The sequence below is a fragment of the Bufo bufo genome, chromosome 2 (assembly GCF_905171765.1).
Source record: "Bufo bufo chromosome 2, aBufBuf1.1, whole genome shotgun sequence".
Taxonomy (NCBI): Eukaryota; Metazoa; Chordata; class Amphibia; order Anura; family Bufonidae; genus Bufo; species Bufo bufo.
In genome coordinates this window covers 433,249,410-433,271,068 of record NC_053390.1, presented here as the reverse complement: position 1 = coordinate 433,271,068, position 21,659 = coordinate 433,249,410, and the positions used below count along the sequence as shown (strand labels likewise).

Genomic DNA, 21,659 nt, shown 5'->3' with positions numbered 1-21,659 from the left:
CCTCGCCGGACTTGTCAGTTAAGATGGCAGATCGCATGTGTTCGCTGGCGAACACTGCGAACTGGCCATCTCTACTCAAGACATAAGGTATAATGGAAAGATATGCATCTGTTCTATGTTTAGAGCTGCACCTGGTTTTGGCTCAAAATCACTGATGGAAATCACTGACCAAATAACTGAAGTGTGAACTCGGCCTTAATTATAGTGGCTCGTGCTGGATGATAAACCTGGTGCAGGGACAGACACTTTTCTCTAACTTTATACTAGACATTGGTTGGCTTACTTTGAGACTGCATTTTACGCCAGAATTGTGGCACAATTTTGGCACAAAATGGTGCATCTTAGGCCCAGCCCTTCCATACTAAGCCCTGCCCCTTTTTAAACAAGTTGTGACAAAAAGTATAAATAACCTAGTTAGCGCTAATTGCACCAAACATTGCTCCAATTTGCACCCTTTCTACACTGATTTTAGGCACAGACATATTAGGAAATCTGGCCCTTTGTGTGGATTTTATGGTGATATGAATGAGTTAATCTGTGCATTACACAAGTCAGTTCTTGGCAACGGTATGATGAGTGCAGATCCCATGCACAGATTGTAATTACCAGCTGCAGAGAAACTGATCATCAGCTGCACTGTTTGAGAAACAGCCTCATCAGGGGCGCAAATAAATCTATCTTGGAAAATCATTGGTAATTGCTGTGAAAATAAAATATATTTTTAACTTCATTGCTGCTGGAGATATAACAAATAGGAAACGAGAATGTGCTATACTGCCGGGTCTGCCACTTCTCAGTTCCCAGTATTTAAGAGTCTCCTTACCCAAAAAAATAAAAATTTTAAGATTTTTGCATGACAATTCCACATTTAGTCAAGAGGTGTACAGTCATCACCAACCATTTAGCTGCCTGCTTCTAACTTGCATATAAATGATGTGAAAGTCCTAGCATATAATCTACCTACACAATGCCCTACTATATTGGCTAGAACATGCTAATGAAGTCGAGAGTCCCCATGCACAGCTTTTCATTCTTTGTACGTTATGATGAGTACTTGACAGCATCTACTGAATGCCGTTGGATATGTAACCACATAAGATTAGGATTTGAGTGTGTAGGAATTGCAATAATTCTGCCCATGAGTGTGTTTTTTTTAGCTATTATAGTTTGCTTTAAATCATTACTTTATAGAGATGACATGATATAGGTGTTTTTGTCTCGGATGGGAGTAGTCTAAACTTTTTAATATGTATGCAGGTGGACCACTTTGTGACCGCTTTTGCGACTTTTTAAGAAGTCTTGGTTGATAAATCTGTAATGAAACCCACTTTTCAAAACTGGTGTGAGTAGCGTAAAAATGCAAAAAGTCGCAACATTTTTTCTCAGTTTAGCTCAATAAGTTGCAAAGCCTTATATTATTTGGGCAACTTTTTGAAGCCAGAATTCTGGAGTGCTGCAAGTGATACATTCCCCCCAATTATATTTGGCCCAACAGTATATTAGTAGGGTTGGAAGGATTACCTTTTTTATATATATGGCTAAAAATGAGTTTAAAAAAATCATTACTCACCCTCACCAATCCCAGTGGTGGATTTGGCCACTATGAAAACTATACAACTGTGTGGGGCCCCAGAGATCAGGTGAACCCACTGCTACAAACTTAGGGGTGCGACTGGGACCCCCAGACAGAATTTTATTTGAAGCCTCAGAAATGCCAGATCGACCACAAGGACCAATCCCAGGCTACTGATGTTCAGATGCTGGTTCCCTCAGCTCTCTACCTCCTGGTCCCAGCTTGACACACAAGAAATACCTGGAGATGTCTTCTCGGCCAATTACTGACTACAGCCATGATCTCCCTGTAAAGGGGGAGTATTGATCATCAATATTTATGCAAATATCAATAATTAATATTCATAAATAGGAGGAGCCGTCTATTGATGACTCTGCCTATTTATACCTTTATATTAATAACACTATTCTACTTTCGCCTTGCCTTACGCTAATCACTAAGCTAGCTGCAAGCGCCTAACTGAGCTAGCTACCGCTAATAACAACACGTTACACAGTAGGTACAAATAACACACAGTATTTATTAGCCTACAATACACAACGTATGCAAAGCACTAACAATACAGAGCTAACAATACAGAGCTAACAATACAGAGCTAACAATACAGTGCTAACAATACAGTACTAACCATACAGCACTAAATGTACAGTACTAAACTACACTACACAATCCAAAATTCCACCCACAAACTAACTATACATACACTTACATACACACAATTATCGGTAACCCACCCACCTGGCTACTTACTGTCCCTACAGGGTACAAGGGGTTAAACACAATTTTGGTGCTGCAGGGGTAAATACAGGCCAAGGAACTGCTGCAGAGGTCTACCAGGGTACAGGAGCTCAGCAGGGGTTAATGCTGAATCAGGGCAGCATGCAGTGAAGGGGTTAATGGTCTGTAGGGACAGGGCAATGCAGGGCTCTGCAGGGACTTGCAGGGCAGAGCAGGGGAGCAGAGCACTGAAAGGGTTAATGCTCTGCAGAGACTTGCAGAGCAGGGGACCAGAGCACTGAAAGGGTTAATGCTCTGCAGAGACTGGCAGAGCAGGGGACCAGAGCACTGAAGGGGTTAATGCTCTGCAGGGACTTGCAGGGCAGAGACTGCAGACTGTGGCAGCAGGGATCAGCAGGGGTTAAGGGCAGCAGCAATGCTGCTGGGGTTACAGGGTCCACAGGGGGGCTGCTGGGCACTTAAGGGGTTAATGGCAGGGGGCAGTGAGAATGCAGGTGTTTACAGGGGATCACAGGGCAATGCAGGGAAGGATAGCAGGGGTTCAGGGCAGCAGGGGTTAAGGAGGAGGCTGGACAGGGAAAGCGATACTTAGTCATCCAGGGCAGGACTCAGCAGCTGCTCGATCTCTGCCTCCCTTCTCCCTTCGCTCTTTAGTGGAGCAGCTCAACTGCTCGGTCTTCCCCTCCTGCTCTCCTCTGGGCTGGTGGAGATCTTCTAACGCAGCGCAGCCTGTCAGTGCTGCCTGCACTCTTCTTGTCGGGGTTAGGGAGTTTGTTTGAGCGCCGGATGCGCTCTCCTTCAGGGGGGGTGCCGGGGGTCCTGTGTCCTAGTGCAGCGCAGCCCGGATGGCTGCCTGCGCTCTCTTCTATGTAGGGGGAGGAAGTGATCCCGCACTCTAGCGCCGGATGCGCTCACCTTCAGGGGGGGGTCCCGATCTGCAGAGCGCATTGCCGCTGGGGTATTTAAACTCCACGGCGCTCGCTCCCGCTTTCCCGCCCTGCAGGCGTGCGCACGCACGTTTGCAGCCAGGTCCACGTGGGCTGGCGTGGTGATATGACATCACCGCACCAGCCCCGCGCTCCCAGGCAGGGGGATCCTTTGATCCTCCCGCCTGTGGAGATATCGCACATCTCTGGCGCTGTAATTACAGCGCCGGAGGTGAGCGGCACACAGGGGCATTGGAGCTCTTTGTTCTCATATCCCTGTTAGGCATACCATCTCCGGTGCAGAGGGCATCTCCGGCGTGACAAAGGGCAGAGGATCTTTATTGATCAACTGTCCTTTGAAGAGGCCGAAACTGGACATAATTGTCCAGTTGTCGGTCTCTCCCCACCCAGCAGGCACATTCCAGAGGAGGGGGGCATCCATGGGAGCTTCTGGGCACAGTTTAACTGTACATACAGTACAGACCAAAAGTTTGGACACACCTTCTCATTCAAAGAGTTTTCTTTATTTTCATGACTATGAAAATTGTAGATTCATACTGAAGGCATAGTCATGAAAATAAAGAAAACTCTTTGAATGAGAAGGTGTGTCCAAACTTTTGGTCTGTACTGTATATAGATGCTTGGGGCACATCCATAAATATATATATACATATATATATATATATATATATATATAAAACAGGGGGTCTGAATGGACAGCAATAAGCCCACCTACAATATATTATATACATAGAGATGTATGCTGACAAGGGGGCATACATACATCTCTATGTGTATACCTACCACCTGGACTGGCCCATGCAAAAAGGGCAATATACACTGCTCAAAAAAATAAAGGGAACACAAAAATAACACATCCTAGATCTGAATTAGTTAAATATTCTTCTGAAATGCTTTGTTCTTTACATAGTTGAATGTGCTGACAACAAAATCACACAAAAAAAAAAATGGAAATCAAATTTTTCAACCCATGGAGGTCTGGATTTGGAGTCACACTCAAAATTAAAGTGGAAAAACACACTACAGGCTGATCCAACTTTGATGTAATGTCCTTAAAACAAGTCAAAATGAGGCTCAGTAGTGTGTGTGGCCTCCACGTGCCTGTATGACCTCCCTACAATGCCTGTGCATGCTCCTGATGAGGTGGCGGACAGTCTCCTGAGGGATCTCCTCCCAGACCTGGACTGAAGCATCTGCCAACTCCTGGACAGTCTGTGGTGCAACGTGACGGGTTGGTGGATAGAGCGAGACATGATGTCCCAGATGTGCTCAATTGGATTCAGGTCTGGGGAACAGGCGGGCCAGTCCATAGCATCAATGCCTTCGTCTTGCAGGAACTGCTGACACACTCCAGCCACATGAGGTCTAGCATTGTCTTGCATTAGGAGGAACCCAGGGCCAACCGCACCAGCATATGGTCTCACAAGGGGTCTGAGGATCTCATCTCGGTACCTAATGGCAGTCAGGCTACCTCTGGCGAGCACATGGAGGGCTGTACGGCCCTCCAAAGAAATGCCACCCCACACCATTACTGACCCAATGCCAAACCGGTCATGCTGGAGGATGTTGCAGGCAGCAGAATGTTCTCCACGGCGTCTCAAGACTCTGTCACGTCTGTCACATGTGCTCAGTGTGAACCTGCTTTCATCTGTGAAGAGCACAGGGCACCAGTGGCGAATTTGCCAATCTCGGTGTTCTCTGGCAAATGCCAAACGTCCTGCACGGTGTTCGGCTGTAAGCACAACCCCCACCTGTGGACGTCGGGCCCTCATATCACCCTCATTGAGTCTGTTTCTGACCGTTTGAGCAGACACATGCACATTTGTGGCCTGCTGGAGGTCATTTTGCAGGGCTCTGGCAGTGCTCCTCCTGTTCCTCCTTGCACAAAGGCAGAGGTAGCGGTCCTGCTGCTGGGTTGTTGCCCTCCTACGGCCTCCTCCACGTCTCCTGATGTACTGGCCTGTCTCCTGGTAGCGCCTCCATGCTCTGGACACTACGCTGACAGACACAGCAAACCTTCTTGCCACAGCTCGCATTGATGTGCCATCCTGGATAAGCTGCACTACCTGAGCCACTTGTGTGGGTTGTAGACTCCGTATCATGCTACCACTAGAGTGAAAGCACCGCCAGCATTCAAAAGTGACCAAAACATCAGCCAGGAAGCATAGGAACTGAGAAGTGGTCTGTTGTCACCACCTGCAGAACCACTCCTTTATTGAGGGTGTCTTGCTAATTGCCTATAATTTCCACCTGTTGTCTATCCCATTTGCACAACAGCATGTGAAATTGATTGTCCCTCAGTGTTGCTTCCTAAGTGGACAGTTTGATTTCACAGAAGTGTGATTGACTTAGAGTTACATTGTGTTGTTTAAGTGTTCCCTTTATTTTTTTGAGCAGTGTATATGCATATATGTAAGGGCATATATACATATATATTTAAATCCAACACTTCCCTCAACACTCCCTCATTACGTGATTGCCTGAGCAGGTGCAGTGACAATTTCGTTCACTGCTAAAGGGTTAATTCTATGGTTCACAGCTAAATGATTAATGTTATGGTCCATTGCTGAAATGGTTATGTTGTATGCACTATGTTACCCGCAAAAGCTATGTATAGGAAGAAAATAGCTAACTGGTAGTTTCTCAGTTACAGTTGCAGGGTCAAGGGCTGTCCTATTTTCTCCTGGCTAGTGACAGTCTGCTAGTAAGCAAGCTACAGTGAAGACCTGTTCCTGTGAGTGAAAACTGCCAGAAAAAGCAACTTTGCTAAGAATTAACCGAGAGAAAGGAGCATTGAATTTTGAAGATGGTTGTGAACCATGGAGGCCGTGCTTGGGGTTATTGCTTCTGGCGGCTGTCACACTACTGTGGCATACTGACCGTCTGATCTAAGACTTCACCCCATGGTTGGGCATTGCAGAACAATATTGAGGAACTAGACACCTTTGGTCATTTGGGAAGATTGCTAGTATCGATAGAGAGAGACCATCATCATAACCACCCCCTATACACAGTCTTTCTGGAAAGCCTGCTCTGTGAAATACTTCATGACTGTGCTTGCTGCATGTATTTGTACGTTGACCCCTATCATCTATTCGGTAAAGGAGAGACTTTTATTTTGCTGGTCTGTGGTCTCTATACTCGAACGTCATCATCTACCTGTTCTCCTGCCTTGCAACCTGCTGCCAGCGATGGACTGGCCATCGGGAGTACCGGGAGAATCCCGGTGGGCCGATCGAATTATGGGCCGGCCAGGGCCGCCATCAGGGGGGTAAAGCCGATACCCCAGTAAGGGGCCCGGACCCCGGGGGGGCCCGGCCGGTCCCGAGCCATTTTAATTTTTTTGCTGTCAGTGTGTTAACTTTAAAATCAGCGCTCATCTCTTTACTATCTTACACTGACTCAGCTCCAGTAACAGCAGGCAGTGTGGGGGCGGCGCTCACTCACTGACGTCACACGCCTGCTCCTCCCACTAGGCGGCGCAGGCGCGTGACGTCAGTGAGTGAGCGCTGCCGCCCGCACTTGTTACTGGAGGCTGGAGGGAGCTGAATGTAAGGTAGTAAAGAGATGAGCGCTGTGTTAAAATTAAAGTTACTGTCTGCAGCCTGCAGGATACCGATTTATTAATGTATACTACTGTGAGTGGCGGGGAGGGGGATCTATGGATGACGGCACTGTTATAGGGAGGGGGATCCGTGGATGGCACTGTTATGGGGGGGGTCTGTGGATGACACTTATGGGGGGGGGTCTGTGGATGACACTTATGGGGGGGATCTGTGGATGGCACCATTATGGAGGGGGATTTTTTTTTCTAAATTAAGAGTAAAAATAAAAAACCTGTTTATACTTACAGTGGAATGTTTTTACTTATGTTTTTTTTTGAGTGTGTTTGGGAAAAATAAAGTGGGCCGGTCTGGCTGAAGTCCAGGGCCACTTTATTGTCCCAGTCCATCCCTGCCTGCTGCTCATTTCTTTTTAACATCAAGGACACTGCAGCCACCACCAGTCAGGAGACCTCAAAAGTCCAGGGTGTGCCCTGAGTTGAAGAAGGGTTATGCCCCTCTATTCACTGCACATGCATCTCAGGAGAGTGCTAGAGCAGGGATTAGCCACCATGGGGACTACAGCCATCCTCACTGCTGGAGCCACCACTCCTATCCTTTTCACTTCGCACCTCCCCTGCAGGCTGGCGTGCAGTTCAGGCATCTCCAGGTATTCCCTGCATGTCAAATCTAGGCCAGGAAGTAGAGAGCAGCGGGGGGGGGGGGGGGGGGGACTAACCCTCCTGGATAACCCCTTTAATCAAACAGAACCCCCATTTTGAGAAATGTAGTCACTAGTGAATTAAGCAGAATTACAAATGAGTTAGTGGCTTACTAAAATTAATAAGAAGGATATTTTATAATAATAAAAGAAAATATCGTATATAGTGTGTGACTCGCTGTACATATAAAAATTTCTATGAGAGTCTTTGTAAGAAGAAATATAAAACATGGCAACAAACAGGGGCTAGAGAACAAGTATTTGAGAGCATAATGCATAATACATATTTCCACTCATAAAAGGTTTTCAGATTTCCTTATGGCCTCATGCACACCACTGTATTTTTCAGCCTTGTATTATCCACAATTTTTGTCGATAACACACTGACCCATTAATTTTATTGGGTCCATGCAGGGGTATAACGATTGCAGAGGGTGATCCAAAGTTTGCCCTAAGGCCCATAGAACTCTAGTTATGCCACTGAGTACATGCACACGTCAGTGATTTTTTATGGATCCATTTTTCTGCTCTGCAAATTATAGAACATGTCCTATTCTGGTCTGAGAATAGAGAATAACCCTATCTATTGATGGGAGAGAGAAAAAAATAGAATGCACATGGAAGTGAATATGAATGCGGTTGTATGCATGAGGGCCAAGACTGGTTTCACACAGTTTTTCCTTGGTGCTTTTATGGATTTTTTTCAGCTTTCTTTTTCCTTTTTTGCTGCATTTTTTTTCCTTTCTTTTGCTCGTTCTAATTAAAAAATTAAAAAATAAAAATAAAAAAAATTATGTATGAAGGAAGCACTTAGGAAATGTAACACTATATTTTTTACCCATTGAAATTGATGGGAACACATTTATTTGTAGATTTTTTAAGATTCTCTTTACTCTACCAGATTATGAGGGCATCTTGCTGCTAACAACATTTAGAGATATGCTTTACAGCAGCTTCATGGAGTGTAGACACAATAGACATGAAATGGGAGAGTTTTCTAAGCATGCTCTATGACCTGTGCAGAAGTCATTTTGTAGGGAGGGGGAGTATATAGGCTGTGGCCATCACCTACTGTGAATGGTGGATCCTGTGTTATTTATATATAGGTGATACATTTCATTATAATCCGAAGCCTCAACATATTATTAGGCTTAGCGACCAGTGGGAAAACTGCAGGGTTTTGATTTTTTTTTTAAATAGTGACATGGAACATAAAAAAAAATGTAAATCACCAAAATTCGTTAAAATATGTTTAATATAAAATCTTGATTAAAACAATTCAGTGTCATTTTCCGATGACACATTCCCTTTAAAAAGCATTTTTGGTAAGAATACAAAAGTATTCTGCTGTTTGTGAGAAAATATATATTGAGTTTTTTTTTTAACTTCTTGTTCATTTAATTCGACTTCCATGTTCTGCAGTGTATACACAATTTACAATATAACATATCAAGAAAAACAAAGCTCTTGTTACATTATTTTTGCATTGTCAGCTTCTTTTTTCACTAGAATATTTGAAATATAATTATCTGTAACACCTCCCCCCCTCTCCCGCATGTATCTCCACTCCTACTCCCTATATCGTGATACCGCTATTGGACAACCAAACACTCCATAGTTTGTCAACTTTTTGTGGGCATCCTCTTTTAAGGAATACGGCTTTTTCACAGATCAACATATTATTAACTTTTACCTTGAATTCCTCCAATGTTAGAGGACTTCCCTGTATCAGTTTTCGGGCTACGTATAACAGTCTACCCACCGCAACCTTTCTATAATGATCTGTCCCCACCTTAGAGACATATCCTAAAAGACATATTTTGGGATCCCTATCTACCCTCACTGACATTTTATCATGTATTATCTCTATTATACCGTTCCAATATCCGTCTAAGCTCTGACATTGCTACATGTGGAATAAATCAGCTGGCTCAAAAGAGCACCTTGGGCATTTTGCGTCTGTTCTGACGCCTATGTGCTTCAGAAATATTGGCGTTTTGTACACTCTATGTATGATAAACAGTTGAGATAGTTTCCCTTGTTCACTCAGTGAGATCAGCGGAATCGCCTCTAAAATGTCTTCCCATTCATCTTGTGACAGCCCTCCCAGATCTCTCTCCTATTTTTTGATTCTAGTTAACGGATGAGAATCCAGGAACTTATCCAGTAATAAAGTGTACAACATAGATATCAGCCCTCTCCTTCCACCTCCTGTGAGAATTAGTTTTTGGGCTGTTTCTAATTTAATGATGCTAGTACCTTTTTTTAAAGTAGTATCATACGCGTGTCGCAATTAATGAGAATTGATAAAATCTAGTGCGAGAAATCTGGAGTATATCCGTAAAGGACCTAAACACTCCATTGTCTAAAAGATCTCCTATTCTAAGGATCCCTTTGTTTTTCCATTCTTGAAGGCTAGACAGAGAGAGGAACTCGGGGAGTATGGGATTGTTCCATATGGGAGATATTTCACTAACGCCTTTGACCCCTCTCAGCTGCTTGACCTTATCCCAAACTTTTTTTTATCATTTCAATTAAAGGCAACTTTACCTCCAAGATATGAATTCCCATACCCTCCAAAATCCACACCAGGTCACTCTTACCTATTGTATGACGTAAGATCTGACTAGTCATATCTTTAAGTGTACACTCCATCCACCCCTTAAGATGCTGACTCTGCGCTGCTAAATAATAAATCCACGGATTTGGTACCGCCAATCTCCCTGCCGTTTTAGCATATTGCAAAATCTGCAGTTTAATCCTGGGCTGACATCCTGTCCTTATTAAGTCCCTAAATATTGCATTGATTTTATGAAATCTATCCAGTGGCAACCAGACCGGGGCATTATGGAGTATATACTGCAGTGTTCTTATGTTGACTTATCTTACTGTACTGTTTTTTAGCTTGTTTTGCCACAGAGAAATACTTAAAATGTTGGATATGTATTAAAGAACATGAACATATTTGTGTATGTTACATATACTGTATTATTGTTAGTGATGTTTTTTCATCTTTTATAAGGCTTGATTCAGACTTTTTATTCATGAGCTATCCGGACTGCACCTGCATAGAACACAGACCCATTAAAGTTAATGGTATAATTCATGTTTGTTTTTTTTTTTGCCATGGACCATTGAACCCAGCTGACAAGCTCAAAGCATGCAGCAATCTAGGAACGTTTTCTGTCTGAGACTCATTCATTCAAATGGATGAATGGGCTCACTCGCATGCCATACGGATTTACAGATGCCTCCAAGTTTTGCATAGGAAAATTGGATCAGCTGTCTGAATCTGATCTAAAGGTTGAGATCCATTTTTGTGATATAGGACTTTAAGGCTAAATGCACACGATCAGGATTGCGTGCGGATTTTCCGTGCGGATTTGCGTGCAGAAAATCTGCACCGTAGGTCATGTACATTGCATTCTATGAGAATTTGAAATTCTCAATGCACACAATGCAGATTTATTTTGGCAATTTATTTTATTTTTCCTCACTGGATTTTCTCCATTCCTTTAGTAAATCTGCATGCCGAAAATCCGCACAAAATCCGCATAAAAATCTGCATCAATTGATGCGGATTGACCGCACGGATTTGTCTGCGAACACCTGAGGATTTCAGTGCAGATTCTCCACACATGAATCCTGAACGTGTGTATGTACCCTGAATCCCCTTTACAGCCATAGAGTTAAATGACAGCAATTTTGGAGACTTTGGCCACATAAAATAGAAGTGCTAACATTTCCACAGATTAACCCCTTCTACCCCGGGCCAGTTTTCGCCCTCCTGCCCAGGCCATTTTTTGCAAATCTGACATTTGTCACTTTATGTGGTAATAACTTTGGAACACTTTTACTTATCCAAGCCATTCAGAGATTGTTTTCTCATGACACATTGTACTTAATATATTTCACCTTTATTTATGAAAAAATCCAAAATTAGACCAAAAAATTTGCAATTTTCTACATTTCTATTTCTCTGCTTTTAAAACAGAAAGTGATATCTCATTAAATATTTATTACTTAACATTCCCCATATGTCTACTTTTTGTTGGCATCATTTTGGAAATGTAATTTTATTTTTTCTTAGGATGTTGGAAGGCTTAGAATTTTAGAAGCAATTCTTAAAACTTTTAAGAACATTTCCAAAACCCACTTTTTAAGGACCAGTTCAGTTCTGAAGTCACTTTGTGGGGCTTACATAGTGGAAACCACCCAAAAATGGCCCAATTGTAGAAACTACACCCCTCAAGTTATTCAAAACAAATTTTACAAACTTTGACCACGGCATAGAATCCACCGGCATCTGCTTTTACAGCGATGCCGTTGGATACAGCAGGGGCCCGGCTATCAGTAACTGCCGGGCCCCTTCTGTGATCAGGCAGGCATCATGACGTAATAGTAGGTCAAATTGTTTCAAGTCACCTGCCGCTATGACGTACTAGTACATCATGTGTCATGAAGGGGTTAACTTGTCCAAGACAATCAGAAGATGCATTAAATGTATCACAGTGGTGTACAATATAACATACTGTAGATTTTCCGGATCTTGCTAAAAATTAGCTACTATTCGCTTCCTTAGGCCAACTCAAGGCTGGCTTACTTCACACTATTGTTTTGCATCCAAAACCAGGCACATGCCAATAATAAACCTGGCGCATTTTATAAATCCACTTAGCCACTTTCCACCTCCCCTGATCAGCAATTGAATAGGCATGAATGGGAGAAGGTGTATGAGGCTAATGCCTGCCTGGCTAAACAATGATGGGGACTTCATTTTGCTCATTGTTGAGTGTCCCAGAGGTTGGACTCCCACTCATCAAACATGTATAATCTATTCTAAACATAGGCTGATTAATGTTAAAGTTCCAGACTACTCCTTTAAATATATCTATGGGTGGCCATCATGTTATTAAGCATAAGATGTTTACAACGTTCTCACATTTTTTATTGCTTTGCTATATTGACAGTGTTAGTTTATGTGAATTGAATTAAGTAGACTGTTGGTTTCTTATTAATGTATTTTACATGTTTACTGATTCAGGGTGAATTTAATCACCTAGGAGGAAACATATAATTGGAAGAACATGTTTTTTGGCGGTAATTTAATGCAAAGTTTGGCACATGTAATTTTCTGCACAAAATCCGGCAACTTTTCCCTGTGTATGCCACTGTTCGCCAGTTTTCTAGAAGATCTGAATGTAAAAACTGAAATTACACCTGGATTATGGTGCATTTACTGTGTGCAATTTTTCCAAAAGTCATAAAAAAGTTGCATCTACACGCTAGGCTACCCCCCAGTGTACTTTTACAGTCATAGGCGTACAACACATTGCTCTTGTGCCAAATATTTTATTACTGTGCACAAGCTCACAAAGCAAAAACATACTTAAAAATGACACAAAAAACACAGCAAATTATTAATTCTCCCCTAGTCTAAAGGCGCATTTAAACTGCCCAGTCATCGGACAGATTATCGGGAATGAACATTCCTATGAACACTCGTTTCAACAGTCTACCCATGTAAAGGTGCTACAGGTCACCAAATGAACAAGCAAAACACTCATTCATCTGATAAATTGCTGCAATGAAACAATGAATCCGTATAAGAATGTGCAATAGCAGTACATTAACAAATAGCAGGATTAACACACAACTTAGGTCTCTTCATCAGGCATGGTATAAGATAATATCTAAAGAGTCACATATTTATACACAAAAGGACACAATGAACAATGTGGGAAATGAGACAATTGATGTAAAGCAAAACAGTCTTTGAAAAACAATAAAGGTGCATTTAGAGCAGCCGATTGTTAGGAACGAAGCAGTCCTTCCCAACAATTGGCTGGCCATTACGTGGAGATAAAGTACTATTTACATGCAGTGATCACCTCCACAGTATGAGAACGAGTGACGGCTGCTGCTGTCGCTTATCCCCATATAAAATCATTGTTCCTGGGCAGCAGAGTGCTGTTTAGTGAGCACGATCCTCTGCGCTGGAACCATGATTGATGTGTTCGTGTTTTTCTCGTTTACCTTTAGACGGGCAGATTATTGGGTATAGGTGTTCGTAGCAACGTTCGTTCCCGATAATCATCTCTTACATTGGGCCGTGTAAATCTAGCTTATGAAAATCATAATATAACCAGTAGACAAAGGTGGTGCAATTGTCCGGATGAACACATCAGACTAGTTGAGGAAGCACAAAGGTGGTGCAATAGTCCTGATAAACACATCAAACTAGTTGAGGAATCACATTGACAACTGACAGACACACACTACTACTCAAAACTAGAGGCTGACCCTACAGAGGAATACACAAATAAACTAAAAATGAGTATTGATGGTCTGTCTTACAATAAAGCAGATGACTTTATTCCATAAAGTCCATGAATCAGGATATTTTAAATGCTTCCCACAGTACACAAACCTGAAAATACAGGGAGACAAATCATCTCTTTTGTAGACATGACAACTTTTGACACACTCAGAACAGAAATCCATGTGTCAAATGGATTTATGTCATTCTAATTACTTAAAGAGGACCTTTCATCAGTTTTGACATAGGCTAATTATGGTATTACCTTGTAGGGTGGCCCCCACTGATGCCATGGGTGTATTTATTTATTTTTCAAACCCACCTCCGTTCGTCCACTGTGGACCCCCGATGATTTGGAGTGTTGTATTATAATGAGCATTAAACTCGCAACGGGGAGGAGACGCAGTCTTCTGCTGTGGGCGTCTCCTTCTCCCTGGCTGTGAGTGGTCCGCTCTGATTGGATCGCGCTCACAGCCAGGCAGAAGGAGACCCCCACAGCAGAAGACTGCGTCTCCTCCCCGTTGCGAGTTTAATGCTCATTATAATACAGTGCATCAAATCATCGGGGGGCCACAGCGGATGAACTGGGGGGTTGAAAAAAAAATACACCCATGCCATCAGTGGGAGCCGCCCTACAAGGTAATACCAGGGGTGTAGCTATAGGGGGTACAGAGGGCCCAGGAGACTGAGGGGGCCCAAAGACCCTACATGCTGGTCAAGTTACACCTCTGGCTTAAGAGAAGGGGTTAGGTCAAGAATTTGGATTGAGGGGGGTGCTGTTTCAATTTTTGCCTCAGGTGGCACAAAGGCTATGTGTTTCCCTATCCCTTGCCACAAAGTAGGGGGCCCAAGCTGATCTCTTGCACCAGGGCCCATGAGCCTTTAGCTATGCCCCTGGGTAATACCATAATTAGCCTATGTCAAAACTGATGAAAGGTCCTCTTTAAGGAAAGTGCTCCTGATGCCTGATGAAGAGATCTAAGTAGTGTGTATTACTACCCATGCAGTTAGCCATTAGGTATTAATGACTGGGGACTCTCAATTCTTATCTTATCTATCCCATGGGATGAACTGAAGATAGAGAAGAGGCAACACAGTGAAAGAAATGACATAATATGACATGAACAGTTGATGTTTTGTAAGCAAAAGGGATAGTGGAGAAAGCATGCAATAGAATGAAGGCAACAGAAACAAATACAATATAAAGGTCTGAAATATAAGCAATTCTTTCCTACAGTTCTTTGTGTAAATGAGCCTCAGGGGACTCCATAATACTTTGCTTGGGATCTTAAGTGTATTCATGCCCTGGAACAATAGCCAGGCCTAGTGTAGTGACACCACAAACAAAGACAATGTTCAATACAGATATATGGCTTCTCCAAGCTTCTATCCAGTCTCGAGACTTGAGGGCACAGCTGGCTCTGATTATTCTTATCTTCGGCAGGCGGGATAATAAATCCTTGCAGGATGGATCCCTCCTCTGACAGTACTTAAATTGGTTCTAATCTCAGCTGTGATCAGCAGCAGCCGGCATTAGTTAGCACGGTGTGTCATGCTGTAGACCTGATATTGTTTGCTTCTTTGTAGACCTCTTAGGTCAGTGTCTCAGAGAAGAAGAGAATAACATCTATAGGAACATGCACTTCACCCATAGCCTCTAGGGTAAATAAATCATGGAAGAGGCTATTGGCAGTTCTACTGAATGTCCATTTTATAAAATGATGTCTACTCACATAGCATGACAACACTTTTAGGTCATCTATTGATGTTACCCTGAGGGCCCCGCAAAACCTCCAAAATGGGCAGTGGAGTATAGCATAAAAGACACTCTGTCGAGTCATCATCTATGATGGAAATTAACATAGTGCTCTTTAAACCTTCTCTGTCTCCAATTATTAGTTCAATAGCCTTTGTAGCTTTGATGGGGATGAACTAAAAAGAAAAGATGAAATAAGATGTTGTCTTTCAAAGACTTATGACTAATAGAGAATGAGATTAGGAACATAGAGAGGGATCTCCTGCTCGGAAACCCCGACTATTAGCCAAAGAGGCTCCAGCTCTGAAGGATTCAGAATAACCTTATATTATTAATTTAATGGCCATTGAACCATACCTTCAGGGGCAGTCAGTGGCCGCCTGGTGATATCAGTTGATAAGCACACATTTCAGCAAATAACAAGAACAACTTTGATATGAGGAAATTTTTACATGAGTAGATTTTTGACATAATTTCCTTAATTTTTTTTATCCAGGTAATGGAGAAAAAGTTAAACCTCTTCATATCCATAGACATCAACATGGCCTTGTGCAGTGTGGTTTGGCACAGTCTGTGGCCCTTTCTTGTCTTTTCTCTCTACGTCCTACCCAATCCGTGCAAGCATACAATGTGGTCTCAGATTTACCGCGCATTAAATGGAGTAAAATTCAGCCTGGGCCGGGCAAGAAAGAGATAGCTGTTCTTGTGGCAAAAGAGAACGTGGTAAAAATATCTAGAGGTTATGAGGGGAGAGTGTCTCTGCCTGGATATGCCCATAACAGACACAATGCCACCTTGGTTTTGTCCAATGCTCGTGCCAGTGACTCAGGTCTATATCGTTGTGAAATTGTCCTGGGAATTGAAGATGAGCAAGACACTGTGCCCCTTGAAGTTACTGGTAGGTGTCTTTTTTTTATATTCTATGACTCCAGCACTCCAGCTGTTGTGAAACTACAACTCCCAGCATGCCCCTTTACCTCTATGGGAGTTCTAAGAACAGTTGAGCAAGTGTGCTGGGAGTCATAGTTTCACCACAGCTGGAGTGCCAGAAGTTGCTGACCAATGTTCTTTGGATTATATTAATGGACATTGAACTCATAGCTTTTGTTGGTATTAATATTGGGATTTCACCTTTAATTAATTCCACCACCTGCCGCCTCCAACTTAAAAAACATCTCCCGCATCCGCGCTTTCCTTAACTTTGAATCTGCGAAAATGCTTGTACATGCCCTCATCATCTCCCTCCTAGACTACTGCAACACTCTCCTCTGTGGCGTTCCATCTAGCACTCTCGCACCCCTCCAATCTATCCTCAACTCTTCTGCCCGACTAATCCACCTCTCACCCTATTACTCCTCTGCCTCTCCCCTCTGCCTATCCCTTCACTGGCTCCCCATTGCCCAGCGAATTCACTTCAAAGTACTAACAAATACATACAAGGCCGTCCATAACCTGTCCCCTCCCTACATCTCTGAGCTACTTTCCCAATACAGTCCCACATGCACTCTCCGATCCTCACAAGACCTCCTTCTCTCCTCTCCTCTTATCACCTCTTCCCACAATCGCCTCCAAGATTTCTCCCGTGCATCCCCCATACTCTGGAACTCGCTACCCCAACATATCAGACTCTCACCTACAGTGGAATCCTTCAAAAGAAACCTGAAAACCCACCTCTTCAGACAAGCCTACAACCAGTGACCCTGCTGCCTCTATACCGCCATGACCAGCTTCACCCGCACCTACTGTGTCCTTCTCCCATACCATGTAGATTGTAAGCTCTCATGGGCAAGGCCCTCTCTCCTCCTGTACCAGTAACTCGTCTTGTTTATGGTTAGTGCCATTGTCTGTATTATGTATGTGCACCGCTTATCATATGTACAGCGCTATGGAATGAATTGCGCTTTAATAATAAATAATAATAATAATAATTATCATTTATCTATCTAATAGTAATCTATCTATCTATATCTATCTATCATCTCTCTCATATCTATCTATCTCACATCTATCTGTTTATCTATCTATCTATCTATCTATCTATCTATCTATCTATCTATCTATCTATCTATCATCTCTCTCATATCTATCTCACATCTATCTATCTGTCTGTTATCTATCTATCTATCTATCTATCTATCTAATTGTCTGTTATCTATCTATCTATCTATCTATCTATCTAATTGTCTGTTATCTATCTATCTATCTATCTATCTATCTATCTATCTATCTATCTGTCTGTTATCTATCTATCTATCTATCTCATTTCTATCTCACATCCATCTATATATCTACAGATTACATACAAGGACAAGTTGTAGCTATAGATATTTAAATATCATATACATGTTCTAGATTGCGATCAATTACAACCATTACTGGCAGTGAAAATTCTTTGTACGTGTGACTTTATATACAATTTTTATGGGAGTCCAGACATTTTCATTACATTACTGATCCCAATTATGTCTTTTAGACTTTTGGTCACCATTTGTCATTTTTTATAGTTTTTCACTACTTATAATTGACTTTTCAGTGCACTTTGCCATTCATATCACATGCAGCCAAACCCTTTGTATTTCACATATGCTGTCATAACGATTGTCCTGTTCCTCTTTATACCTCCTGTGCCACACTCATTCTTCCACCCACCCAATTTCATTTGCATTGGCAGCTCCTCTTTATCCTTGTCGCTCTCATTTCTTTTTGATTTCCCTCTGATTTACGGTACATCCTTCATTCCTGCAGTTTCTTGCCAGTCACATACCCTCAACATTATCCATTGTGCTATCAATCTGTTTCACATTCACCTCTATTCATATACCATCTCGCTGCCTCCTTCATTCTTCATGTGAGTCCAGGTGTCTCTACATTGTCCTTCTCTTATTGACATCTAATATAGCTCTCTTATTTGCTTGCTTCTCTGCAAACAGCCATTTCCCTTGTCCTCCTCTTTGCAGCTTTCGTTACTTGATGTGATCAGAGAGGATCACATTTAGAGGCTCTCATCCTGAAAGCAGCTGTAACTGCATATTTCTGAATCCTGGCACCTCCACAACATCTTTTTTTTCCCTTATTTTTTTTTCAGAGCAGCATCCTCTCTCCCATCTGTTCTCACCTCCTCACAGCTTTTTGGCCCCTTCACAGTGTTGGCCCTGTTCTATGTATTGTCGCACTCCCCCTCTCAGTGTCTGCCTGTTCACAGCTTGCTTGCTTTGGTAATTAATAGCAATTATGTAAATCTACAGGACAGCTCTGGACCGCTATGTGCAGTGTTTGTACTAGGCTTCATACAGATTGATTTACATGTACATTACAGCATCATCGCTTTATTATTCAGAATATAATCTAGTGCTTGCTTCTTTAAATGTGTGTTAGTAGGGCATTGGGCTCCATTATTGTCATCTTCCATTTTCATGGAATAAATGGGCAAACATTAGGTTACGATATAACTTGATCTTTACTGGGAAGCGGCAATTCACACTGTAGCAGCTGTAGATCTAGTGCTATAAACTTGAATTGGAGTGGTTTTGCAGGAGACAGAATTATTACCTAGATGATACCTCTAAATTGTCATCTTAATGTTGTTAAGGAATAGCTGTCTAGCTCCCGAAGCTTCTGCAAGTTTATGCTTTGTGATATATGATGTTATTGATCAGATTTTTTACAAAACGAACAAAACCTAGATATCCCAGTTCAAATGAATATCCAACATCATAGATGCAAAATGCTTTCTAAGTCTTAGAAAAAAGGGTATTTAAGGTACAATGACAATAGCACAATGTGTAGTCATTCATTTATCAACACTGTCTAACAGCCCAACTAATAATAGGACATCTTTCATTTTTCCAGAACTGTTTAAAGAACTCCCACAAAAATGTTATTCCCTGGCCTGCTAGAAAGGAACATGATGTAAACTGTAGTGAAGATAATCTTCTTACCAGTGTCTGTATTTGTGAGTTATCCCCTCCCTTCTGCTTCTCAGCTGTGTCATGTGACCAGCAATCAGACTTTCACTTTCCAAATAACACAGCATCTTATGTGTGGACAGGAAGCCAGTTTCTCTTTACTATGGGAGCCTTAATGTCAGCCTCATAGGAATGAATAGAGATGTAACTAATTTCCTGTCCTGTGTTAGTTGGAGAATCTGATTGCTGGTCACACGACACAGCTGAGGATCAAAAGGGAGGGGATAGCTCACAAATACAGTCACTGGTGAGAAGATTACATTCACTACAGATTACATCATCTACCTTTCTAACAGGTCAGAGAATAAAAATATCAAGAGTTCTTCTTTAAGGCATAAAAGCTGAGTTCTAATTGTTTACTGCCCAGAGACCAGTTTCTCTTCTAGCCAGTTGCATGCGACCACAGCATCTGAGGGGTCACTACCTGGGAACAGGCAGCTCTCAGTGACCAATGGCTCCCTTGCGCTGAAATCTGAGGCGCTATTCAGTTGCTCTGGCAGCCGGGAGGCTTGTAAAGGTTCCCAGGTCTGCCATAGCAAAGTCTTCTGGCAGGCCTCAATAGAAATACAGCGATTTTACCATAAAGCTAATGATTGCATATTGAGTAGTGGAGCGTGGGTGTAGAGTGGGTTACGTTGTGCCAGTAGAAGGGTATTGAGAAGTGGATGCTTCCATTGTGAATAAAGAGCGGGTTGTCTTGTGCCTCCTTCTATAAGAAGGGAGTCGTGAGTGTGTGATCTATCTGGAGTATCTCAATGTGTGGATAGATATATAAAACATATATAAAAACTAAGAAGCAAGATGCAGAAGGGAGTTCAAGTCTCCTGCCCTACAAGGATTCTCATCTGGCAAATGGTTCTTAATTTTGAAATTTAATGTTTCTTACAAAATGAAAGATATGACTAAGATTTTTTTAAAGCCCCTTGTATTTTTTGGTGATGCACAAGAGACAAATAGCAGGATAAACAATGAGGTTATGGTGTACTGGGATCAAAGGAACAAACACTTTATGAAGAACAACATTTTTAGACCAGAAGGTGTCATCCATTGTATTGGCAGTCCAAAAACAATGTGTTTCTTCATTATTATTATTATATTAGGGTTGGGGACTGAGTTAAACAAGTTCACGTTTCCAGAATAATTATACTATTGGGTATTCCAGTAACTTCAAGTAACTCCTATACACAGGATATAGGATGACTATTAAATTGATGGAGTTTTACTCCTGAGAATCTTGGATTCCCACCAGTCATAAGAACGGGGGCACCACAGGGCTAACCAAAATGTATTGAGAGGCAGGTAGAGCATGCACATTGGAGCTCAATTCATCTTTGTGGAACCTGCCAGAAATAGCTGTGTGCTGCACCTGGCTACTATATCTCCAGTAGTCCCATAGAGATGAATGGAGCGACCAACCTGCCACTCTATTCATTTAGGGTGGAACCTGTAAGTTACAGGGCCCTCATTCTCATGATTGGTGGGGAGTCCCATATTATCCCATATCCTGTATGTAGGGGATAAATTGAAGTTACTGAAATGAGCTGATACTAGTGATTTTTTTTATTATTGTTTATTTTTATATGTAAAATGAGGAGAAAGAATTTATTTTTGTATTTTTTTTTTTCATATTGTTAAAAACTTTTGAAATATTTTTTGACCTTTACTTTTTGGTCCCCCTGGCAGATTTGAACATGTAAGCATTAGATCGCTTATACCAGTATGGATGTAGGGCCAGGGAATGGATGAAAGTGTCAATAATCAGGCCTGTTGGTTGCAATAAAGTCTTTCTTTACTAAATCAATGATGGAAGTAGTAGTACAAGCAGGAGTTTGTACTGCAATATTATTCTATTGCAACTAAATAAAAAATTGGGTGGGCTCACCTCACCACTAAATGGATGAATGTATAGTCGAGTGCCCACAGTGTTCTATACCCTCAGAACCAGGAATACTCATAAATTTATTATGGCACTCTACACCGCATGATGGTCAACTTGTTTTTTTCAATTCCAAGGTAAAATACATTTCTCTTCCTAAAAAGCATATATAATCGTTGCTTACTTACCGGTAAATTAAAACATAGCATAAGGAACCAATTA

The 21,659-nt window shown here is 42.0% G+C and overlaps 1 protein-coding gene across 1 annotated transcript in view; it reads left to right on the top strand.

The window, feature by feature from the left end:
- NCAN (neurocan) overlaps positions 1-21,659 on the top strand; it is a 194,811-nt gene that overhangs the window by 23,456 nt on the left and 149,696 nt on the right. The window contains exon 4 of the mRNA XM_040419794.1: positions 16,093-16,494. Within this exon, the coding sequence (XP_040275728.1) occupies positions 16,093-16,494 (402 nt within the window). The remainder of the gene's footprint in view (positions 1-16,092; positions 16,495-21,659) is intronic.